This window comes from Felis catus, chromosome C2 (genome assembly GCF_018350175.1).
Source record: "Felis catus isolate Fca126 chromosome C2, F.catus_Fca126_mat1.0, whole genome shotgun sequence".
NCBI classification, from domain to species: domain Eukaryota; kingdom Metazoa; phylum Chordata; class Mammalia; order Carnivora; family Felidae; genus Felis; species Felis catus.
In genome coordinates this window covers 8,303,792-8,327,917 of record NC_058376.1, presented here as the reverse complement: position 1 = coordinate 8,327,917, position 24,126 = coordinate 8,303,792, and the positions used below count along the sequence as shown (strand labels likewise).

At 44.8% G+C, this 24,126-nt stretch overlaps 1 protein-coding gene across 3 annotated transcripts in view; it reads right to left on the bottom strand.

Annotated features, from left to right (window-relative positions):
* The window catches only part of VPS26C (VPS26 endosomal protein sorting factor C), a 51,087-nt gene that overhangs the window by 13,656 nt on the left and 13,305 nt on the right, over positions 1 to 24,126 (bottom strand). For all 3 annotated transcript variants that reach the window (XM_045036612.1, XM_019839392.3, XM_011285771.4), the window contains exons 2-4: positions 12,122 to 12,265; positions 10,787 to 10,936; positions 3,339 to 3,419 (exon numbers count right to left, since the gene is read on the bottom strand). In XM_045036612.1, the coding sequence (XP_044892547.1) occupies positions 3,339 to 3,419; positions 10,787 to 10,936; positions 12,122 to 12,265 (375 nt within the window). The remainder of the gene's footprint in view (positions 1 to 3,338; positions 3,420 to 10,786; positions 10,937 to 12,121; positions 12,266 to 24,126) is intronic.

Genomic DNA, 24,126 nt, shown 5'->3' with positions numbered 1-24,126 from the left:
CGAAAGGCAGCAGAATGGATCGGGGGGCGGCGGGGGGGCGGCGGGGGGGAGCTGGCAGTGCGAGGCAGCTCACCTGGGTTCTACAAACACAGCTCTGCCGAAAGACAGTGTTGTGCTCTTTGTCACATTTCTTCATCCCCTGTGACTCAGTTTCCTCATCTGTAAAATGAGGGACCACTTTCTTAACCTATCAGGTCCCTTTCAGGTCCAGGAATTAAAAATCAGACGTAAGAACCAAGGGTAGTATTATTGGAAGGTATTCACGTTAAAGCTCTTAGAATAAGAGCTGACACCAAGTACCTCTGATGTGCTACTGACTGAGCGCGACGAGCCTACGGGGTGCTGTTACGGTCACTGGCCCCACTTCACAGACAAGGACAGTGAGGCACAGAGAACTCGGATGGTCTCAAGTGGCAGAACCGAGATTCAAACCCGGGTGGTCTGGCTCCAAGGCCGGCACTGTGAGCCACCCAGCCGCCCAAATGTCCACCGGGAGGGTCACTCCCATTAAATAATCATAAATGTTGCCATCGTCAGCCAAGCACGGTCACCTCCACGTCACACAGCTGCGGAACCCATCGGCACCGCCGAGCTTCATGAGGGCCTGCCTGGCAGATTCCGCTCCAGCGCTGGGATCCAAAGGCCACTGACACCAGATGCCAGGAGCCAAAATGCCAAGTTTACTCATTTACCAAAGGCGTATTCTACACAATATTCTTATTAATAGGTTCATGAACATAGTCTTTAGTGGATATATTCTTCCTCACGGCATTTAAAGGAGTATTTAACTTGTCGACTAGAGATCACAGCATGGTTTTATCCTTCTCATGAAATCGTTCGTAAAAAAGAACAGGATTATTTTTGTAATTTTTTTTAAGATTTTATTTTTAAGATTTTAAGCCCCAACATGGGGCTCGAACTCACAACCCTGAGATCAAGAGCTGCACGTTCCAGCAACTGTGCGAGCCAGGCACTCCAAGAACAGGGTTCTTTTTTTATTATTAGTTTTTTAATGTTTATTTATTTTTGAGAGAGACAGAGAGGTAGAGCATGAGCAGGGGCGGGGCAGAGAGAGAGGGAGACACAGAACCCGAAGCAGGCTCCAGGCTCCGACCTGTCAGCACAGAGCCCGACGTGGGGCTCGAACCCACGAGCGGTGAGATCATGACCTGAGCCAAAGTCGGACGCTTAACCAACTGAGCCACAAGGCGCCCCCAAAAACACGGTCCTTGAAGGCTGGGTGTTGGTAAGCTGCCGGGAGCAGGGAGGAAGCCCCACACGGCCCTGCCACTGGTGCCCGCCCTGAGCTGACCTCTGACAGGGCCCTGCAGTCACGAGCAGGCTGGGGGTCAGGGGTCAGGGAAGACCTGGCCTGGAGTGTGGCTCTGGGCAGGGAGCTGAATTTGGGTTTATTCTCCTTCACAAAGCTGGAGGTTCTTTTTGTTAAAGACATAAAAAGGGTATATGTCTCTTTTACGGAATAATCCACATTAAAGAAAAAAAAATTTTTTTTTGCTTCCATGTGAAGACCTTTGATACAAAAAAGGAAAATACCTAAATCACATGACTTCCAAAAAAAGAATAATATATTTTTAATATTTTATACATTATCACTAAAAGACACTTAATGATTATTAAAAATTTAATAAGGGGTTAATGATAAATGTTAGACGTCCTAAAAAAAAAAAATCACAAAAATGTTGGAAATAAAGGACATCGGTGATTTTGCCAATCTTCTGCACGAGAGATTTAAGTCTTACATTTTTATGTAACCACTACTAAAAGACATCCATGGACATTTCATAACAGTACAAAAGAAATACAATTGCAAATTTTCCACAAAAGCAACGTGCGTCCCCGTGGAGCTCTGTAGAAGCCCCCATTTACTAAGGCACGTGGCAGGGACCACGGGAAACGTGTGGGGTCCCCAGGACGCGGCGCCTTGCGCAATTACCCGCGAAGGGAAGCAAGTCAGGGAAAGCTAGTGGCTTCTGCGTCTGTCCGGTTTGGTGCCATCTTGACACGGCCCGCAGCCCCACAGAACCCGTTCGCTCACGGAGCACACGCACGGGCCTTACCCGGACCGGTGAGGCCCTCAGAAGCGGTGTTCCCGGGTCAGCCCGGGGACGGCCCAGGCAGACGTGCGCCAACACGTCCAGACCCCGTTCACCCGGGCGCCTCCAGGAACCCCAGTTTGGCCACCTCCGTCTCCAAACTGCTCAGGATCAAATGAAAGGCAGATGCGCTACAACCTGAGTCTAGGCGGCCATTCAAGGGGGGAGCTAGGCTAGCGCTGGCCTAGAGGAAGCAGGAGCCGGCCCTGACCTGGAGGTGTGAGCGCACAGCCCAGGGAAGGGAAGGACGACACGGCCTGCAGAGAGGCCCGGGAGACAAGGGAATCCAATGCTGTGGACATCCGTCACACGTGTCACACCTGTGGCGGACAGGGCCAGTCACCGTGAGGCTCTGCACGATGACCAAGGAACAGCACAGATGGGCTGCGGACTCTACCGTGAATTCACCCGGAATCGCCAATAGCCACAGGGGAGAGGGATCCAGTTCCCTCAGTGGGCACGTGAAAGGAAATTTTAAAGAATATGTTGTAAAAAATTTTTAAAAATGAATAAATAAATAAATAAATAAATAAAATAAAGAATATGTTGTCACTGCAAAATAGTAACAGAAGGTGCTGGGAGAGGGGCGCCTGGGTGGCTCAGTCAGTTAAATGTCTGCCATTGGCTCAGGCTGTGATCTCACGGTTTGTGGGTTCGAGCCCCGTGTTGGGCTCTGTGCTGACAGCTCAGAGCCCAGAGCCTGCTTCGGATTCTTTGTCTCCCTCTCTCTCTCTGCCCCTCCCCCACTCATGGTCTATGTCTCTCAAAAATGAATAAAACATTTAAAAAAATGTATTAAAAAAAAAAAAAAAGGAAGTGTTGGGAGAAGCGACCCACTCTGACCCCGAAGGTCCCTGTGTGCTCTCGCTGGGCGTGCCAACAAGGTAAGGTCCTGACCATCCCTTGTCTGAGGCAGGCCATTGCTCTGGGTTGTGTGGCTGTCATGACCTTGAGAAAAGAAGAGATGCGTCCCTCGGAAACAGGCCTGCTGCTTGCTATGACAGAGGTGGGCCCCCTGCCCGCTGTTTCTCAGCGGAGGCACGGCCCCCTGGAGGGTTCTGATCCTGCCAGGAGACACTAGCGTCCCTGTCTCCAACCCAGGAGTCTCTTCCCCAGCAGCCATGACACAGCACCAGGCTAACTTCTTGGCCTACAGACGGGGGAAAAGACCAGACCCTACGGGGGAGTCCCATCATGACGCGCAGAGCCCCAAACACAGCTTACAGCGGAGTGAACGATGAATTCGCAGGTCTTCGTCACGTCCTTGGCCAACAGAGACCGCCTCATGTCACAGCGCAGGGTATACTGGAGGGCGAAATCGGACAAGAAAATGCCGTTTTAGTGTGGTCTGCTTCCACCTTGGAACTTTATCCAAAGACCCAAGAAAGCCAACTTTCAGGGAAACGTGGTCCAACTACTGTGTTATATGAACCTAATATACATAACTGGGGGAGACAGTGCTCAAAGTAAAGGCATTTCTATAAAAAGACCAAAAGCAAAGACACACTTTCGGGTGATGCCGCGGCCGCCCCGTAGTTGACCCGCTGGTGCAAAGGCACAGAGTCTCACCTACAAGAGGCAGAGAGCAGAAAGAATGTGCACCTGGAAGCAAAAGCCGCTTTAAATCCAGCTGTCTGTCTTAGCGTGTGAACCCTGACAAATAAGACAACCCGTCTGAGCTTTAAAGAGGAGTCATCTCTTTAAAATGGGGATATTAGTGCCTGCCTGCAGCAAGGGCCGAATGAGATAATGTGTGACACGCACTTAGTACAGGGTCTGGCACATAGGAGCTCTCAGTAAAGTGGCAGCTATTTTGTCCCGAGGATTAGAAAACACACAGGAAGGATGAGCAGCCCCAGGACAGCGTCTGGCATTTCACGAACCGCCCCTGAGAAGCGAGCTGCCCGTGGCACCGTGTGCACAGCACGGCGCCGGGTGACAGAGCAAGATCGGAGTCGGACCCTGCACCCAGGAGTTCCGGCTTTAGCGAAGAGAGGACTCTGCGGTGACAGTGCTCAAGGTCTAAGACTCCAGGGCACCTCAAAACTAGCTCTCCACCTTTCAATTAACTGTTTTAAGGTCTATTTATTTTTTATTTTTTATTTATTTATTTTTTTTAATGTTTATTTATTTTTGGGACAGAGAGAGACAGAGCATGAACGGGTGAGAGGCAGAGAGAGAGGGAGACACAGAATCGGAAGCAGGCTCCAGGCTCCGAACTGTCAGCACAGAGCCCGACGTGGGGCTCGAACCCACGGACCGCGAGATCATGACCTGGGCTGAAGTCGGACGCTCAACCAACTGAGCCACCCAGGCGCCCCAGGTCTATTTATTTTTGAGAGAGACAGAGAGACAGAGTGTGAGCGGGGAAGGAGCAGAGAGAGAGAGAAAGAGAGAGGGAGACATGGAATCCGAAGTAGGCTCCAGGCTCTGAGCCACCGGCACAGAGCCCGATGCGGGGCTCAAACCCACAAACCGTGAGATCATGACCTGAGCCGAAGCCGGATGCTTAACCGACCGAGCCACCCAGGCACCCCTAGCTCTCCATATTTTAACCTTAAGAAGTAATAAAGAAGGGGAAATCTTTTAAAATGTTTATTTTGGAAAAGCCGACCATATGCAAAAGTAAAGAGAAGAGTATAAAGACGCCCCATGTATCCAGGAGCCAGCTTCCACAGGGGTCGATGCATGGCCGATCTTAACTATTCTCCCTCTCAGCCATTCCCCATCTGCCAATACACAGACATACCCTGAGTGCAAGGTGACGGGGACGGGTAAGGCAGGTGGCATCACGCTAGCTTTTAACCCGTGTTCAGTTTCTCTGCTGTGCCTGGGCTGTTTTTCTGAACCAGCCACTGCTTGTGTACCTCCTGCAAGACAGGCCCGGTTCTACCCAAGGGAGAGCGGGCCCCTCTGTGGGGCCGGTCCCTGAGCTAAGAGCTCTGACCTGGGACTGTTTCTTCACATGGTTCTTGTCTGTGGGTTGACACACTGGTAACAAAAATCTATAGCATGATCACTGTCTTCATGCTAATCTAAAAAAAAAATCACATAACCCACAGTGAAGAAAGTCAGCTACTGTTTTAATCATCCAGGAAAAACTTTAGAATTATGTTCAAAATATTTTATATAACTGGGACTACATGCCTGGTTGAATCAAGAAGCTACATTATTATGAACGACCTGTCCACATTATACAAGAAGTTGCTATATATTTAAGGTGTTACTGGGATATTAAAACATTTTTAAAATTTTGTTTGTTTATTTCGGGAGAGAGAGAACATGAGCAGGGAAAGGGCAGAGAGAGGGAGAGAATCCCAAGCAGGCTCCACACTGTCAGTGCAGAGCCTGACACAGGGCTCAAACTCAAGAACTGTAAGATCATGGCCCGAGCAGAGACCAAGAGTTGGACGCTTAACCGGCTGAGCCACCCAGGCGCCCCTAAAACATTTTTCTAAAGAAACATCCCTTGTCTACAAAGATCTTTATATATATAAAGATCTACAAAGATCTATATCTATATCTGTATCTATATATAAAGATCTTTGTAGACAAGGGATGTATATATACGTGTGTACACACACACACACACACACACACACACACACACACACACACATTCTCTTTTGAGATTTCAATCTGGTCTCCCCAGCCAGACAAGCTCAGTGAGGCCTGGTACTGTTAGATCTGTATACGTGTGTGTGCACACAACGTGTGTGTATGTGTGTAGTCTGTGTGTATGCACACACGTGTTTTGTCTTTCTCCTATACAGCCCACACGCTGTCTAGCATTTTGTTCGACATCTTGTTCGGACCTGCCTGGTCTCTTGCATTCTTTTCCCAGTGGGAACTTCCCCTTCCTCATTTTTAGTCTCAGGGCTTTGGCAGAGCTGACCTCCCATCAGCCTCCTGGAAGTGACCGGTAAGCCAGGCCTGCTACAGGGACTGTCGGAAACAACTCTTTCTGCTGGGGTGCCGATCCAGTAGATCATACGCCAGCCACATGCTAGCAGCCAGCTCTGCCGCGGCCAGGGAAGAACCCAGCTGAGAATGAGGCCTGCACAGAAGACAACGGAGCCGGAGACACAACTGGCCTCCCGCACTTCTGGCTCTGTGATCTGATACCTTTTTTAGGCGAAGTCAGCTTGAACTGGATTTCCATAACTTGCAAAGGAGTGAGAACAAGTGGCATCAACTTCTGGCCACGGAATGTTTTTAAGTATGGAGGCAATAATTCGTAACATGGGGCAGATGCTAACAAGCGAGGGTGGGGAGAAAGGCGGAGGAGAGGAACATGCTGATTTTTGTTCCAGGAATTATGTTAATTCTTTTACATGCACCATCTCAGTTAATTCTAACAACTCCAATAGAACTGTTAGGATAATGCAAGGACGGCTACCAATACCTCATTTATATTCAATCATTCAACAAATACGGACTTGGACCATTCCGTGTGCCAGGCACTGAGCTAACTAAGCACTTCATGCCAAGACCTCATTAATCCCCTAGGAGGAGGTCATGAAGGCTGTTCGGGGTCACAGAGGTGGGATATGAATTTACACCTGCTGGCTGCCAAAACCCATGCTCTGAATCTTTACACAACACATAACTCAAGCCCAGATCTGTCTGCTGCAAAGCCCTCGATCTTTTTGCTTTATCGCGCTCTTGCCCAATCGTGAAGAAATGGTCCAGGTGGTAGGAGTTTCCGCAGGTCAGAGGGGGTCAGGACGGTCAGACTGAGCAGGGCTCCAGAAGGAGGTGCAAGATTGGATCTTCTATGACCGTCAGTAAACACAGAGCCAACAGGAAGAAGAAAGAAGACTGCCAATAGATTTGAAGCAGACTCCCAGAAAGGATATTCTGAACTATGACAAAGAATGACTAGCATCTGGATAAACTAATTTTGAATTGCGATTTCAGACATGTTAATACTGCTCTATGCTGTGTTATTATAGGACAAAACGTTGTTAGTATGACCACATGAGTGGAACAAACGTAATAAAACTTGCCTACGATTTACATAACTTTTAAAAGAAAAGGCGCACCAAGGACAACTAGGGAAAGCGGGCAGATTCTCGTATGCATGATCTAATCACGAAGGTGAGAACAGGCCTGAGAAGAAGACGGGCCAACACCGCTGAGCCTCCGTCTAAGGAGTCACAAGGAAACCCAGACCCTGCAAGCTGGGAATTTAATACTGGCTACATCTTAAACCCTTTATTCTGTCTTATGGTTTTTACTGTTTTTACAATATGTTACTACAATACAATTCAAATTATAAGTGTAAAATGTCTTTGTGCCCACGTCATTTGAGAAAGAGGATGTTACTAGGTTTAATAACACTTTCTATCTAGTTTAACACCACCTTCTACCCAAAGTAAACCGCCCATGAATCTGCAGAGTAAGCGTGGTAGGCAACGGTGCAAAGGCCAGCCCTGTGACCACAAGTGGTTACCGTGGACTCTGGGAGGCACTTGCTCTGCTAATAAAACAAGAAGGCTAGCAAAAGACCCATCTAGAAACCCAATGACTGAATCAACCAATCAATGAAAAGCAGATTTAAAAAACCCATAATCCTAGTTTTGCTCAAGAAGTATATTTTCAAGGGGCACCTGGCTGGCTCAGTCGGTGGAGCGTGTGATTCTTGGTCTCAGGGTTTTGAGTTTGAGCCCCACTGTGGGCTCTGCACTGCTTGGGATTCTTTCTTTCTCTCTGCCCCTTCCCCACGCACTCTCTCATACTCTCTCTCTCTCAAAAATAAATAAACATTTTTAAAAATAAATTAAATTGGGGAGCCTAGGTGGCTCAGTGGGTTGAGCGCCCGTCCGACTTTGGCCCAGGTCATGATCTGGCAGTTCACGAGTTCAAGCCCTGCATCAGGCTCTGTGCTGACAGCTCAGAGCCAGGAGCCTGCTTCGGATTCTGGGTCTCCCTCTCTTTCTGCCCCTCCCCCGCTTATGTTCTGTCTCTCTCTCTCTCTCTCTCAAAAATAAACATTACAAAAATGTTTTTTAATGAATTAAATAAAATCTTTTTTTTTAAAGTGTATTTTCTCAAAAGAAGCAATGACAAATTTGAATATGAATCGGGAATGAGATGGTATTTGAGAATTCCTGTTAATTTTGATAGGTGTGAAAATGTCAACTGTGATTCTGTAGGAGAATGTCCCTATTTTCCAGAGATGGACATTGAAGTGCCTCTAGATGAAGTGTCGAGATTCTGTAACTAACTTTGAAATGATTCAGGAAGGAAATACAGATGAAACAAAGGTGGCAAAATTCTAATGAATGTTGAATCTAGGTGATAAGCTCTTATAAATCTAAGGTTAGGATAAGAAGAAATCCCCTCATCTTTAGAAATCTGTGAGATATTTGGGGAGGTAGAGAATTCCAGGTTGTAGCATTCTGAAGTTAACCCTCCAGGGGTAAGATCTTAGGGCCAAAATAAAGGTTGGGTCGGGAGAGTATACACCTTACTAAAAGAATTCACCACATGTTAGCCCTCTAACGGCATTTTAAAGAATTTCCAACTTACATACAGCTATGCAGGACATAAGTACACAAGTTTTTATGTACAGTTGACTCTTACGAACAATGGGGAGTTAGGGGCGCCAGTCCAAAAACCCAGGTGTAACTTGTGACTTCCCAAAACCATCACTACTGAGGGCCTACTGTTGACCAAAAGCCTGAGTGATAATATTAACAGTGGATTAACACGTATTTTGTTAGATGTATCATATACTATATTCTTACAATAAAGTAAGCTAGAGAAAAGAAAATGTTATTAGGAAAATCAAGGAAGAGAAAACACATTTATAGCACTGGACTGTATGTACTGACAAAAATATCCGCAAGTAAGTGGACCCGCACGGTTCAAACCCATGCCGTTCAAGGGCCAACTGTAGATCCACATGCCCTTCCTGGCAACATCTGGAAAAGAATGAGATTTCTAATATGATTTTCTTAAGGTTTTATTATTATTTTTTTTTAATGTTCTAGTTATTTCTGAGAGAGCGCAAGCAGGGGAGAGGCAGAGAGAGAAGGAGACACAGGATCCGAAGCAGCCTCCGGGCTCTGAGCTGTTAGCACAGAGCTCGACACTGGGGCTCAAACCCACGAACCGTGAGATCGTGACCTGAGCCGAAGATGGATGCTTAACCCACTGAGCCACCCAGGCGCCCTGAAAGATTTTATTTTTTTAAGTAATCTCTTCACCCAACGTAGGGCTTGAATCCACAACCCCGAGATCAAGAGTCACATGTTCCATAACTAAGCCAGCCAGGCGGCCCTCCAATTTGATTTCAAACAATTAATCTTTTAACAAAAACAAAGAACATAGGAGGAAGTAACAAGAAGTATGCCACTGAAACTTGAACACTATTCTATTCGGTTTCTAATGAACATACGCTTATGTTATTAAATAAACAGTATTAAAGAGCTACCATGTCAGGAAAGTGCGGTGATGCTGATTCTGGAAAGAGTATAAATATGATTTCCAAATAAACGTTTGAGATGGTCTCACTCTTGCTAAAAAGGCATTTTGCATTTATGGTCTTATAGGGTGAAAGTGCTCCCAGCCTAGAAAGCTGGCCAGAGGACTCACATCTATGCAGGCAGGTTCCTTCCAATCTAGACGCTTCCCCACTGTTACAAGTACTTCCTACCGGCCTGTCCAAAGCCTTCAGTATACAGACTGCCTGAAACAGGTGCACCAATAACAAAGGACTAGATACAGTTTTTCTTTGTAGAAAGATACTCCGTGCAGCACAGTACGGCCAGGCTGCACGTGGTTCTTGTCTGCCCATCTTTTAAGCACTTCATGGAACTCACACGTAGACAGACCTTTAGTTAAAACTCTCAGGAGTGTCTTGAGGAACCGCATTTTTAAAGTGTTGCATTTTTAAAGTGTTACATTTGAGGCAGGGGAATGGGGACTTACCAAGACCGAATTATCAGCTAAAACTCAATAAATCAAAAAACTTCCCAACTTGCTGCCCTCTTGCACGTACGTAAGACAAGATGGTTTTGTCTCATCCAGCAAGGGGAGCCCTGCAGAGCTGGTATCACAAAAGTACCTTTCTTTCCACTGAATAAAGGAAAGGCTCTCTCGCTCGCTCGCTCGCTCTGAGTCATGACTCCAAACTGTGCCTGACACAATAGTGGCTGTGAAAGGCATCCTGAGCTAGCGGAGGTAGACAGGAAGTCATAAATTCACTTCCCCTCATTTACAAGGTTTGTTCAATAAAGAATACAAGCCTATGTTAGAGTAGTAGCCTTTGGATATCTAACAAAGAGATATTTATACGTAGAAAATAGACAATTAGTGCGGGTGCCAGAGAGACGTGAGGGCATATCTATCACCAAATAATAAAAGCACCCCTCGCACGGTGTCCATGCGGCCTGAGTGGGGGCCAAAAGAAACAACGGAGTTTTTTTCAAAGAAGCCGTGTAGCACGGGTCCTCTGGGATTTCTATCAAAACTAACAGCCGCACACAAACTGTGTTCTGCAAAGCAAAATGAGAAATCAAAATAGAATACACACAGGAGGTCTCGGCAACAACTGCAACATCGACTTCTTGGGTCTGTCTGTTAACTTTCAGTGAAAGAGACACGGAGCCGTTTTGCAGAGGAACAGCCGTGAAGGTGGCCCCACAGCGTTAGGAAGCGCTCACCTGAATGTTGACAAACACGCCGTGGTAAGTCTCATACAGAACTTTGTTGCCCTTCACGTGCAGGGGAAATTCAAAAGGAATTTCTGTTTTGCCGCTGGGAAATTTTCCTGGCTTCACCATTTCGATGGTGCTATTGATAATCTGGATAGGCTGTAAAGAAAAAAACAACAACTCCATCTATCAACACGCACTTCTAGATGTACTTCCAAATTACTGTGTCCGTTAATGATCTCCTGAGAGCCGCGAGCCACGAGCCCTTGGGTGCCCCCCCTCCCGGTGTCCCGGGCCGCACAGCTCTGTATCTGCAGGTGAGCACACAGTTGGCTCAAGTCTCTGGCACAATAATGGTTCATTCACGGTACCGGATGCTTCGATGTTTGGGGCACATCTGAAGCGGTATTTCCTCTCCTCTCCCCAAAAAGCTCAGTCAACTATCCTATCAACCCTCCTGACTGGCACTCTGACCTTCAGAATGAAGAAGCAGGTGCAGCACAGTCAGGATGAGTGGCCAGGAGGGCTGCCACCTGAACCGGGGCTTCTCACGCCTCGGACACCAGACACCAGCCTCCCGGGAGCCTGCCCACCGCCCGCCCGCCGTGTGCGGAGGGAGCGGGCCCGCCCGGCCTCGGCCCTGCGTGCCTCTGCGTCACACTGGGAACCTGCCTGAAGGCAGCCATCACACCGTAGTTAATGTGTTCCAAGCCCTGGGTTAGCATCACTCAGAAGATCTCCGACTTCTGAAGTGAGTCTCGAGGTGCTGCTGGAGGAAGGCAGGGAGACTGCGGAAGAGGGTGGGAAGGCCGGAACCTGACCGCGGGCAACAAGAGCCCTTCTCTCCTCTCACCTCCTTCCCTCTCAACACTGAGAGTTAACATGTCCTTCAGGAAACGGAAACTACAAGTACGGAAGAAGAGTTGATATTCCGGAACACAGACCTCTACCCAAAACGACAAAAAGGAAAGAATGGCCACTGCCCTACCTGCGTCTTATCTGAATATCAAGTAACGGTTTTGTTTTGGGAAGGTGAGTGCCAGAGCCAAAGGCACAACGTCTCAGAAGGGCTCTGGTCTCTTTAAAGGCTGAATTTAGACCACTTATAGTTTTCCTCGTCCTATCTTCTAGGAATAAAAACAGACTTTCAATCGCAGGAGATATTCAGAATCAAAATATCGGAGTATTTTTTTCAGTCTGATTAGTAAGTATTAAAAGTATGATCATCACTGTACCTTACAAAACAACGACAGGTAACAACAATAAAGCCAAAAAGCAAGCAAAAAACCCCACAATTACGCGGATAATGGACTAAAAAAAAATGTGCAACCTGAGCATTCTTACCTTAACAGAATTATAGAAAGCTTCGAACACACCCACGCTCTTGGCGCTGAGCTGGAGGTTCACACTTCCTTCCACTGTCAGAGACACTCCCTGGTGCTGGATTGAATCCTTGCCAGATATGACCACCACGCCCGAGAGGACTTCCTAGGAAAGCAGAGACAGCCACCAAATTAACATTCCTTTGCATTCACCTTATTAGCCACAATAGGTCTCCTTAAGGATTTGTTCAAAGATGCAGACATTCACTGAGCACTTATTACAGACCAGAGGCCTGGATGCTGGGATGGAGAAGGCACAGCCTCGGGTGGGGGCGCCGGACGGCCACCGACAACGACATGGACAATTAGCTGGGTGCACACTGCTGGGGAGCATGAGGGGGGGAGCGGGCGAGGGATCTCATGCGATCGCCCCCTTCCAGACACATCCGCACTCCCAGCTGGGGGAATCCCAACAAATGTCTGATTTCAAAAGGGCAAAGACAAGGGCCTGAGGCAAATGGCAGATTCACAATCATGTTACACATGAGCACGTATAATGACTTCTTCAGAAAGAATACGATCAAGTAAGACCCTTTTCTTTGGGTTCTTTCCCGATTATGCTAAAACGACTACACATTTTCAAATGCGTAATTTAACACAACTCCTTGTTAAATGGCGCTCTCTCTGCCCAGGAAGCCTCACTGAGGGGGGGGTCTCGAGCCTGTCTACACAACACGTGAGTGCAACCCAGCCTTTCACTACAGGTCTTCCCCAGTCTCTCCACGTCCAGGTTCACTCTGTAGACATTCGAGCCCAGAATTCTCTGGATCATAAATCATTTGAGAACGATTTCACAACAGATCGTGTATTCATTTGCCTGAAGATAATTACTGAGCAACAGAATATGGACATTATACTCTCGGCTGGATGGCAGTTTCTTCCTGTTGCCATTGAACTCGACAGTCTCAATTTGCTATGGGGGTTTTGGGTGGAAAAGGAAGTTGAGATTAAATAGCATCCACCCGAGCGGAAAGAGAATCCACAATAAATTCAAACAATGTGTTTCTGAAATGACCTTCAGAAACAGCATGCGTCTGTCAAGCGGTAATATGATGGCAGAAAACTGGGGGCAACAACACAAAAAAAGGAAAACAGCAAAATTAAAACGGGCCCACAGATCAAAGCATTAAAAACCATCTGTCCTACTGATGTTGAAACCTCTCCATCTCCTCTAGTCATCCAGTGAAAACCCTGTGACCAACTTCTCATGGTATATGGAATTTGGGGAGCAGGGAATATTCTATGTCCCTTAAATATGCTAAGTATTTTGTTTTTGTTTCCTACTCCCCCCATAAAAAGTACGTAGGCAAATTTAAATGAAAACCCCTCTGAAATAATTTAACTTTTAAATTTAATTAAAATTGGGGCGCCTGGGTGGCTCAGTCAGTTAAGCGTCCGACTTCAGCTCAGGTCACGATCTCATGGTCCATGAGTTCGAGCCCCGCGTCGGGCTCTAGGCTGATGGCTCAGAGCCTGGAGCCTGCTTCCGATTCTGTGTGTGTCTCTCTCTCTCACCCTCCCCCGTTCATGCTCTGTCTCTCTCTGTCTCAAAAATAAATAAACGTTAAAAAAAAATCTTATTGGGGCGCCTGGGTGGCGCAGTCGGTTGGGTGTCCGACTTCAGCCAGGTCACGATCTCGCGGTCTGTGAGTTCGAGCCCCGCGTCAGGCTCTGGGCTGATGGCTCGGAGCCTGGAGCCTGTTTCCGATTCTGTGTCTCCCTCTCTCTCTGCCCCTCCTCCGTTCATGCTCTGTCTCTCTCTGTCCCAAAAATAAAAAAAATTTAAAAAAAGTTGAAAAAAAAATCTTATTAAATTTAATTAAAATTAATTCTACTAGTTCTTGTACAACCATATTAAACAGAAATCTAATTCTTAGAAGTTTAAATTCACTAGTATATTTTTAAAAATCTACTTGACTAGTGTATCCAAGAAATAAAATGAGCCAAAACAATTGCATGAACTTCATCACCTAATGCAACACAGTCATGCCTGGGACAGGTCTGCTCCTATCTAATCACAACATTTTCAGTTAATCTCACAGGAGCAGGGTCTGTCTGGGCTGACCACTGGTTGGCATATTATAATCAGTAGCACCTTTCCTTCCCTAATCCCTGTGGCATAAGAAGGAAGAAGAAGCAAAGTACCTTGGAAGTAAGCAGAGTAAATAATTTATGACCCAAGGGACTCTTTTGTCATTCGCTGATTTAATTCAGAAAGAACGCAGTAGAGGGAATACAAAATTAATAAAACAGTAGATAAGTTAGGAGTTCCTATGATATACAGGTCTGTTCAATCCCTGCCAATAAAAGAAGGATATAGAATTTGTCCAAGTGTAGGGGCGCCTGGGTGGCTCAGTTGGTTAAGCATCGGGCTCCTGACTTCGGCTCAGGTCATGACCTCACAGTTAGTGGGTCTGAGCCCCCTGTCAAGCTCCGTGCTGACCGCAAGGAGCCTGCTTGAGATTCTCTCCTCTCTCTCCCCCTCCCTGACCTCATCTCTCAGCCCTCCCCCTCAATCACTTCTCTCCAATCCTCCCTCACTGGCCCCCCTGCTAGTCCTTTAGGTGCCTGCAAATTCCAACTTCAGGGCATTTGCACATGTCCTTCCCCCCCACCCCCCCACCCCCCAACCTGGATGTTCCTCCTGCACATACCCACACGGCTTGTGACAAAAATCCTCTCCTTGACCAAACTCTACTCAGCTTCTCTTGAGCTCTTTTTCAACGAGGCCTCAACTTCTGGACTCCCGTGTTCACCTCTGCAATGTCTGACTGTAGCAAGAATTCTGCTAATTGCTTTAGCCACGCCCCCATATCTGATCACCCTTGCTCCGGTTCCTCACCCGGGGCCCTCGGCCCAACACATGAGACCCCGTCAACCTGGCCTGCCTTCAGCAAGAGTCCCATTAGATTGGTTTAGCCAGAATCCCCACTTGGACTCAGTCCCCGTGTCTCTTCCTCCCCACCCCCACTCCTTACCTACACCGTGCTCAGAATTGAGCCTGTTCTCTCCCCTGCGCCCACCACAGAAGCCCTCCTTGAAAAAACCTGCCCGACCATCTTTAACAAGTGTCACGGATCGTTCTTCTTCAACACTCACTCGCTCATCTCTATGAAGTCATCGTGCAAATGGCCCCATTTAGTGAGGCCCTCGCAGACCGTGCCGTCCAAAACCGCCCTCTCCCCAACAGTCAGCCCCACCTCAACTCCACTCTGGGGCACATGTCACCTCCTAAAATACACACAAGTACATCAAAAGATGCTCAATGTCAATCGTCATCAGGGAGGTACAAATCAGAACCACAATGAGATACCGCCTCGTGCCCGTCAGAATGGCTAACATTGACAACTCAGGAAACAACAGATGTTGGAGAGGATGTGGAGAAAGGGGAGCCCTCTTGCACTGCTGGTGGGACTGCAAACTGGTGCAGCCACTTTGGAAAACAGTGAGGAGGTTCCTCAAAAAATTAAAAATAGAATGACCCTATGACCCAGCAATTACACTACTAGGAATGTATCCAAAGGATACAAAAATGCTGTTTCAAAGGGGGTACCTGCATTCCCATGTTTATAGCAGTGCTATCAACAACAGCCAAATTATGGAAAAAGCCCAAATGTCCATCAACTGATGAATGGATAAAGAAAATGTGGTATATATATGTATATGCACACACTTACAATGGAATACTGCTCTGAAGTCAAAAAGAATGAAATCTTCCCATTTGCAATAATGTAGATGGAACTAGAGGGTATGACGCTAAGAGAAGTCAATCAGGCAGAGAAACACAAATATCGTAGGATTTCATTCATATGTGGAATTTAAGAAACACAACAGATGAACATAGGGGAAGGGAAGGAAAAATAAGATAAAAACAGAGAGGGAGGCAAATCATAAGACACTCTTAAACACAGAGAACAAACAGGGGTTGCTAGACGGGAGGCGGGTGGGGGGTGGGCTAAAGGGAGCATGAGTTAAACGGGCGACAGGCATTAAGGAAGGCACCTGTTGGGACGAACACAGGGTGTCGTATGTAAGCGATGAATCACTGGGTTCTAGTCCTGAACCAGTACTACACTGTGTGTTAACTAACTCGAATTTAAATCAAAAATCAATCAATTAATCAATCAATAAAATATACATAAGTAATTCTCTCTTATTTATTATCTGTACTCCTGGAACATAAACTCCACAACGGCAGAGTGATTGTAACCACGAGCCCTCAATCCATATTCATTATTCAATATTCATAAATGACCATTCACCAGGAAAAACAGTATCATCAAGCAGATGAACACTGTGAAGATGCATTTCACCATGAACTTTTTAAACTGCTTCTATAAAGGATGGGCACAAAACAGAGCTGTAAGAGCTCAGGGAAAATGACATGATGAGGCCACAGAAAGAGATAAAGGTAGAAGAAAAACTCAGAAAAGAAGTGGAAGGAAAAAAACAAAAACACCACAGAAAAGGGGGTGAAGCTGAAAAGGGCAAAAAGTACATGCAGGGCAGAAATAAGAAAATTCAAATTAAATAAAAATTTAAGAATGAAAAAGAATCACAAAAACAATGACAAATAGGACAGACTGTGAGGAACATCCAACAGGTGCATAACGAAGTTCCCAAATAAGAAAACTGAAAGAACGGAACAGAACACATAGTCACTGATCAATTTTAAAATACTGAGAGGGAAAATGAATCAGGAATGGTCAGAAAAAGGACAAACTACAGTAAAATTATTCTAAACGGAAAAAGAAAATCCTTTAGGAGTCAGGCAGAAAGATTAAGTCACTCACAAGAGGGGAGAAAACAGACTCTCCACAGCAAGACACAAAACGAAGGTACAGCAAAATGCCTGACACAGTGCTCAAAGAACAAAGTGATCCTAGAATTTTATACCCACTTCAACAGTCACTCCAGTAGAAAAGAGTTTTAAATGTGCAGAAACAAATAAACCCCAGGGAACACTGTATGAAAATCCTCCTTGAGGAATTTACTACACTGCAAATTATATGCACCTGTGGGATGGCTAGAAAAACCGTGTCAAAAAAACCCACTTGTGGGGCACTTGGTTGGCTCAGTGGAGCATGTGACTCTTGGTCCTGGGGTTGCAGGTTTGAGCCCCACACTGGGTGTAGAGATTCCTTAAAAATAAAATCTTTAAAAAAACAAAACAAACATGCGAAGATTCAATCCATTCAACTCTAACGACGAGATACGCGATGATGACGGTAGAAGAATGCAAAATACCTGACAGTGTAGAAGTGACTTAAGTGACACTAGTTGGGGAAGGAAGGGAGAGACCATGCAGCAGGTGGCACAATGTCCATGGTTTTCCTGACTCTCACAGCTGGGACTTACAAATACTCCAAGAAAGCCATGTTCTCCAGTATGGCATCCACTAGCCACATGTAGCTATTTAAATTCAAATTTATATAGGTTAATAACAAACAAAATTTAAAGTTCAGCCCCGCACTTGTCCTAGCCACACGTTCAAGTGCTTAAAAGCCACTTTATGGCCAGTTGCTGTCATAACGTACAGGACATGCACATCGCTGGGGACAGTTCTGTTAGACAGTGAGGATCTAAAGTTAACACATCAAACCATACAGCACAAACTTAACAAAGGTAGACGCCAGTAGAGTTAATATTTGTAAATAACTAGGACCAGTTGGTAGAAGAGAAAGGAAGAAGGAAAGAGGGGATACAGTCATCTCATCATCGTTCACAAGAGGGAATTATAAATAACGTCTAAAACATAGCAGATGTGGGGCACAATAAAAAGTTGTAAGGGTAACAACTATAACAAATAAAACTCCAAAGCATTAGAAAATCAACACAAAGCAAAGAAAATAAGAGAGGAAGAAGTTTTAAAAGGTACTTAACCATCCCCTCGAGTGACAACAAAGCAGCAGTGACAGAACTAATGCCAAACATATGTCGCATTAATAAATGGGCTAAATTAACGTCTATTAAAAACAGACATACAGATTATATCTTAAAGCAAAACCTAATTTTATGGCGTATGACAGAGAAGCACCTAAAAGAAGAAGAAAGGATAAGCAAAGGACTGTGAGGCAAAAGCGAAGAAATAAATCACGGGCCGTAATCTTCACATCAGACAAGGGTGAGTTCAGAGAAGGAAGGGCTGGAGCGGAAGGGCGCTGTACCACCCGAGGCAGTGCCACTCACAGCGAGGACCTGTGGCAGTACTCGCTGCAGATCAAATAACACAGCATCGCAACGCAGTGCAAGAACCACAGGGGAAACAAGGACAAATTGAGGGAAACACGTTAGTTGTGGGAGGTGTTCATTTACCCCCTTGGCTCATGACAGATAAAAGGACAAAGAGAAGAAAGGCTATAAAGGACCTACATTACATGTCAATGACGTACATGTGGAACTCTACCCCCTGGAAACTGAGATACACACTTAATATCCGTGGTTCCTTCACAAAAATCGACCAAGCTGGTCCATAAGTAAGTTCAACAGTTGTTTTTTCAGGGGGGGCAAAAAAGCAAATGACTATCAAGAAAAAAAAAAAAGCACAAATTTCCAAAATAAGAGGGAAGTATCAGAGATACAGAGGTTATTAAAAGAATAATAGGAGAACACATTATTCAACTGCATGTAAGTAAATCTGAAAAGTTGATAAAGTCAATTATCATTCTAGAAAATACAATTAACCTAAACAAAGGAGTCATGAAACCGAATCAATCACCTTAGAAAAAGTACAGAAAGGTATAAATAAACCCCTGCTCAAAGCGCCAGGCCCAGAGAAATTCATAGACCACTCCCAAAATATATGAAAAGCAGAAATTTCCAATATTAAACTACTCCCAAACAGATAAAAGGTATATGAAATATTAGCAAATATAATCCAGGAGCAACTTAAAGGAATATCACATCATAATCAAGTGGGATTTAGTCCAGGAATGGATAGCTTGATTATTGAGAAAAATTATTAATACAGCGCATTAATAGCTCTCCAGAGAAAAATACAGTCGTCTCCGTAGATGCACAAAAGTCACTTGCTAAAATCTAATACCCGTCCTCGATAAAATTCTTAGTAACATTAGAAGGTACTTCCTTAACATGACAAAATATATCTACTTTCCCCAAAAGCCAGCCTCAGCGTTGATGGGAAATGAGATACACTGCCTTTAAATCAAGAATAAAACAAAGATCAGGGCACCTGGGCGGCTCAGTCGGTTAAGCGACCAACTTCGGCTCAGGTCATGATCTCATGGGTTCGTGAGTTCAAGCCCCACGTCAGGCTCTGTCTGTGCAGACAGCTCGGAGCCTGGAGCCTACTTCAGATTCTGTGTCTCCCTCTCTCTCTGACCCTCCCCCTAAAATATTCTCATACTCTGTCTCTCTCTCTAAAATATTTAAAAAATTAAAAAAAATAAAACAAAGATGAACACTGTCACCACTATTATTGTACTACAAGTACTAGTTAACATAATGAAACTAGACAAATAGTATGAAAATTGAAAAGTAGAAAGTAAAATGGTCATTATCTGCAGATAGTATGATTACATGCCTAAAAGAACCCAAGAGAATTCACTGAAAATTATCAACATGAAGAAAATTTCAGGAAGACAGTTGGGTAGAAAATTAACGCAGAGAAATTAATAAGGCATCCTGTACAAAACAACCACCAATGAGAAGACATGGCTGGAAGTAAAGACTTTATTTCCAAAAGCAACAAAAAGTTAAAATATTATATGGGAAGCTTTTTTTTTTAATGTTAATTTATTTTTGAGAGAGTCAGAGAAAGAGCGTGAGTGGGGGAAGGGCAAAGAGAGCGAGACACAGAACTTGAACTCATGAACTGTGAGATAATGACCTGGGCCGAAGTCAGATGCTTAATTGAGCCATCCAGTTGGGCCACCCAGGTGCCCCCAAAAGTTAAAATGTTATAAATTAACTTAACAGGAAATGTCCAAAACACAGATAAGACAAAAACTTAAAACAGCTGAGGGCACAAAATAAATGAAAAGCCATACCATACTTATGAACACGAAGTTTTAACACCCTAAGTGTGTCTACTTTCCCAAAGTTAAGTCTATAAAGGCAACAGAATCCTAAAGAAAATAATTCTCTGGGGGGGGGGGTGGTTTGGTGGGGTGAGACAGACCAGACAAGCTGATTCAAAAATTCTTTTTTTTTTTTTTTTTAAAGCTTACTTACTTATTTTGAGAGAGAGAGAGAGAGAGAGAGAGAGAGAGAGAGAGAATGTGCATGCAAGTGGGAGTGAGGCAGAGAGAGGGAGAGAGAATCCCAAGCAGGCTACATGCCAAAGGCACAGAGCCTGACACAGGACTCCATCCCATGAACCATGACCATGACCTGAGCCAAAACCAAGAGTCAGAAGCCCAACCAACTGAGCCACCCAGGTGCTGCTGATTTGAAGATTCTTATGGAATAGTCAATAAATGTTGAAAAGAAGGAGACTGGCCCCCTGAGATGTCACATCGCCACAATTATTCACAACGTGAGGTGCAGGGCATGTAGAGGCTGAAAGGTCAAAGGAAGGAAATAGACGAGTCCAGAAATAGACCCAGATAGTAGGGGAATTTAACAGATAATAAAGGTAAGCGTTTTAAATCCAGAGGAAAAGATGGAAAAGTCACTAAATGATACTGGAAAACTGGCCTCAGAACTGGAAAAAAAATTAAGCTGGAGCCATACTGTAAACCTTTGTTCACAGAAAAGTTCACAACGCATCAAAGACTTAAATGTAAAAACAGAAACAACCAAAATGTTGTTGGAAGAAACCATCCAGGATGATTTTTATCATATCAAAGTGGGGAAGGCCTTTCTAAGAATGACTCAAAATTCTGAATAAATATGACTACAGATACAACCTAAAGTTTGTTTCATAAAAGTGATTATGAGCAAATCATTTACATAAATGATAAACCTGGGAAATAATGCAACTCCATGTGAAAGGCAAAGGGCTGATGATTTCTCTAATACTTTAAGAACTCCTAAAAAATAAATGGAAAAGATAAACAACTTAACAGAAAAATTAAAATATGGGCAAACGATGGGACACCTGGGTGGCCCAGTCGGTTAAGTGTCTGACTTTGGGTCAGATCAGGATCTCGCAGTTCGTGGGTTCAAACCCTGCATCGCGCTCTGGAGCCTGCTTCAGATTCTATGTCTCCCTCTCTCTCTGCCCCTCCCCCACTCGCACTCTGTCTCTCATTCTCTCTCTCAAAAATAAACAAACATCAAAAAATATTTTAAATATGGGCAAATGATAGGAACAAAGAGTTCACAGAAAAAGAAGGCAATCTATTCCACACCCATGAAAATACGCTCCATCTCAACAGTAATAGGAGAAATAATAAAACTATCCTAAGTGCCATTTTCCACCATTTTCCATCAGATTACTAAAGATCAAAATATTTTCCACCATTTTCCATCAGATTACTAAAGATCAAAATACTTTATCGTGTTGTGTTAAGGGAGGCAGCAATGGGTACTCTCAGATGTTGGGGTGGGTGGAGTCTGGAGTACCATGACCTCATAAGGAACATCTGGCAATACCAAAGACATTTCACTAACACCCAGGCTGGCAATTCCTAGCTAGGAATTTTCCTGAGATATACCAGCACAGGTGAAATGACTCAGGAACACGGTTACTCACTACAACACTGTTTGTAATAACAAGAGGCTGTAAACAACCTAAATTCCAACAACAGGAAAATGGTGGTTTTCCCCTTAACAATACCTTGGAAATCGTTCACATTAGTATATACATGGTTATTATTTTTTTTAAGGATGCATATTGCACCATTGTGAAAAAAAAGGGGGGGAGAGAAAGGCCATATGTATGATTTACTTATATATGCATAAAATCTCTTTGGTAGGAATCACAAGAAATAGATAGCTTTTGGTTGCCCCATGGAGAGGACCTTGATGGATGGTGAGGGGTAGATGCGTCCATCCTGGAACTCATGAATTTTAAACCATGTGAATTGATTAACTATTAACGTAATAAATCAATTTTAAAGTAAGATCAATCCTAGAATGGGGGGCCTCTGGACCTAAATGTACAAAGACTCTAAGTTCTTTAAATTCTGATAACCTGCTCGCCTTGGGAAAAGATCTGAAGACTGTATGCTAGAAAGTCACAGCTGGATTATCTCTTGCTTTGGACTTGAACACAACTGCCAGAGAGGCAAAGGCCTCTTACTTGATGCCTCAGCCATTCTCTCTCCAGTATCTTTCCGTTCTGATGGTCCCAGAGGAGCCGGCACTGTTCCCAAGAGTCCTCTGTGTAGCCAAACAAGTCCCTCCTTCCGAATGCTGCAGCACTACTCAGAACCACCCTGGGATTCTCACACCACATAGTCAGTAATGGCCAGTATCATGTGGTGTTTACTGTAGTTCTAGAAAGGAGAATTTAAGAGACTGTATCGTCTCCGATCTGTCATTAAAACCTATAATGCTACTTAACCCCATTTATAGGTGAAATGAAAGATTATGTCCACACAAAAATCTGTACGCAAATGTTTCTAGTAGCTTTATTCCAATCACCCAAATGTCCTTCAACAGGTGGATGGCTGAACAAAGAGTGGTACATCTATACCTGGGAAGACACCTCAGCAATAAAAAGGAACAAACTATTGATACAACAATTTGAATGAATCTCAAAGGCATTATGCTACACGATAAGGCCAGATTCAAAAGGCTACATATCGTGTGATCAAAATTAGGCCACTTACAAGATATTCTGAAACAGGGCAACCATAGGGGACTGAAAACGGACCAGAGTTTGCCAGTAGCTGGGGTGAGGGTGGGGGGGGGGTAGAGGGGGGAGAAGAGGTTGACTACAGAGGACACAGGGAGTTTCAGGGAGTGACAGAACTGTTCCAGGTCTTTTTTTTTTTTTTTTTTTTTTTTGAGAGAGAGAGAAAGAGAGCACACGCACGCAACCCAGGAGAGAGGCAGAGAGAGAGAGGGAGAGAGAATCCCAAGCAGGCTTCACATGGTCAGCACAGAGCCTGATGTGGGGCTTGATCCCACGAACCATGAGATCATGACCTGAGCTGAAATCAAGAGTTGGACACTCAACCAACTGAGCCACCCAGGTGTCCTTGCTCCAGATCTTGACTGTGGTGGCGGTTACCATCTCAAAAGAACTCTTCGCTGAAGAGTGATCTATTGTATGTGATAACCTCAATTAAGAAACCCACAGAGATCATTAAGTAGAGACGGAAATACAGCTATACTACTTTCTCTCGTTTTTTTTTTTAATATATGAAATTTATTGTCAAATTGGTTTCCATACAACACCCAGTGGTCATCCCAAAAGATGCCCTCTTCAATACATACTACTTTCTCGACAACAGAGTCACAGTCTGAAAGTGATTAATATTTAAAGATTTTTTTAAATATTTATTTATTGAGAGAGAACATGAGCAGGGGAGGGGCAGAGAGAGAAGGAGAGAGAGAATCCCAAGCAGACCCTGCAGGGTCAGCACAGAGCCCAATGCAGGGCTCGAACTCAGAAACCACGAGACCATGACCTGAGCCAAAATCAAGTCAGACGCTTAACCGGCTGAGCCACCAAGGCACCCCTGAAGGTGATTAATATTTAAAAAAATTTTTTTTCAACGTTTTTATTTATTTTTGGGACAGAGAGAGACAGAGCATGAACGGGGGAGGGGCAGAGAGAGAGGGAGACACAGAATCGGAAACAGGCTCCAGGCTCTGAGCCATCAGCCCAGAGCCTGACGCGGGGCTCGAACTCACGGACCGTGAGATCGTGACCTGGCTGAAGTCGGACGCTTAACCGACTGTGCCACCCAGGCGCCCTGAAAGTGATTAATATTTAAGTAAAAATCGATGAAAGTCAATCCGTTCACTGACAACAGAACGGTAACAGAATACTGAGATACTAACTTGTTTGGCTTACATTCACATATGTATTGACAAAACAGCAGAAATAAT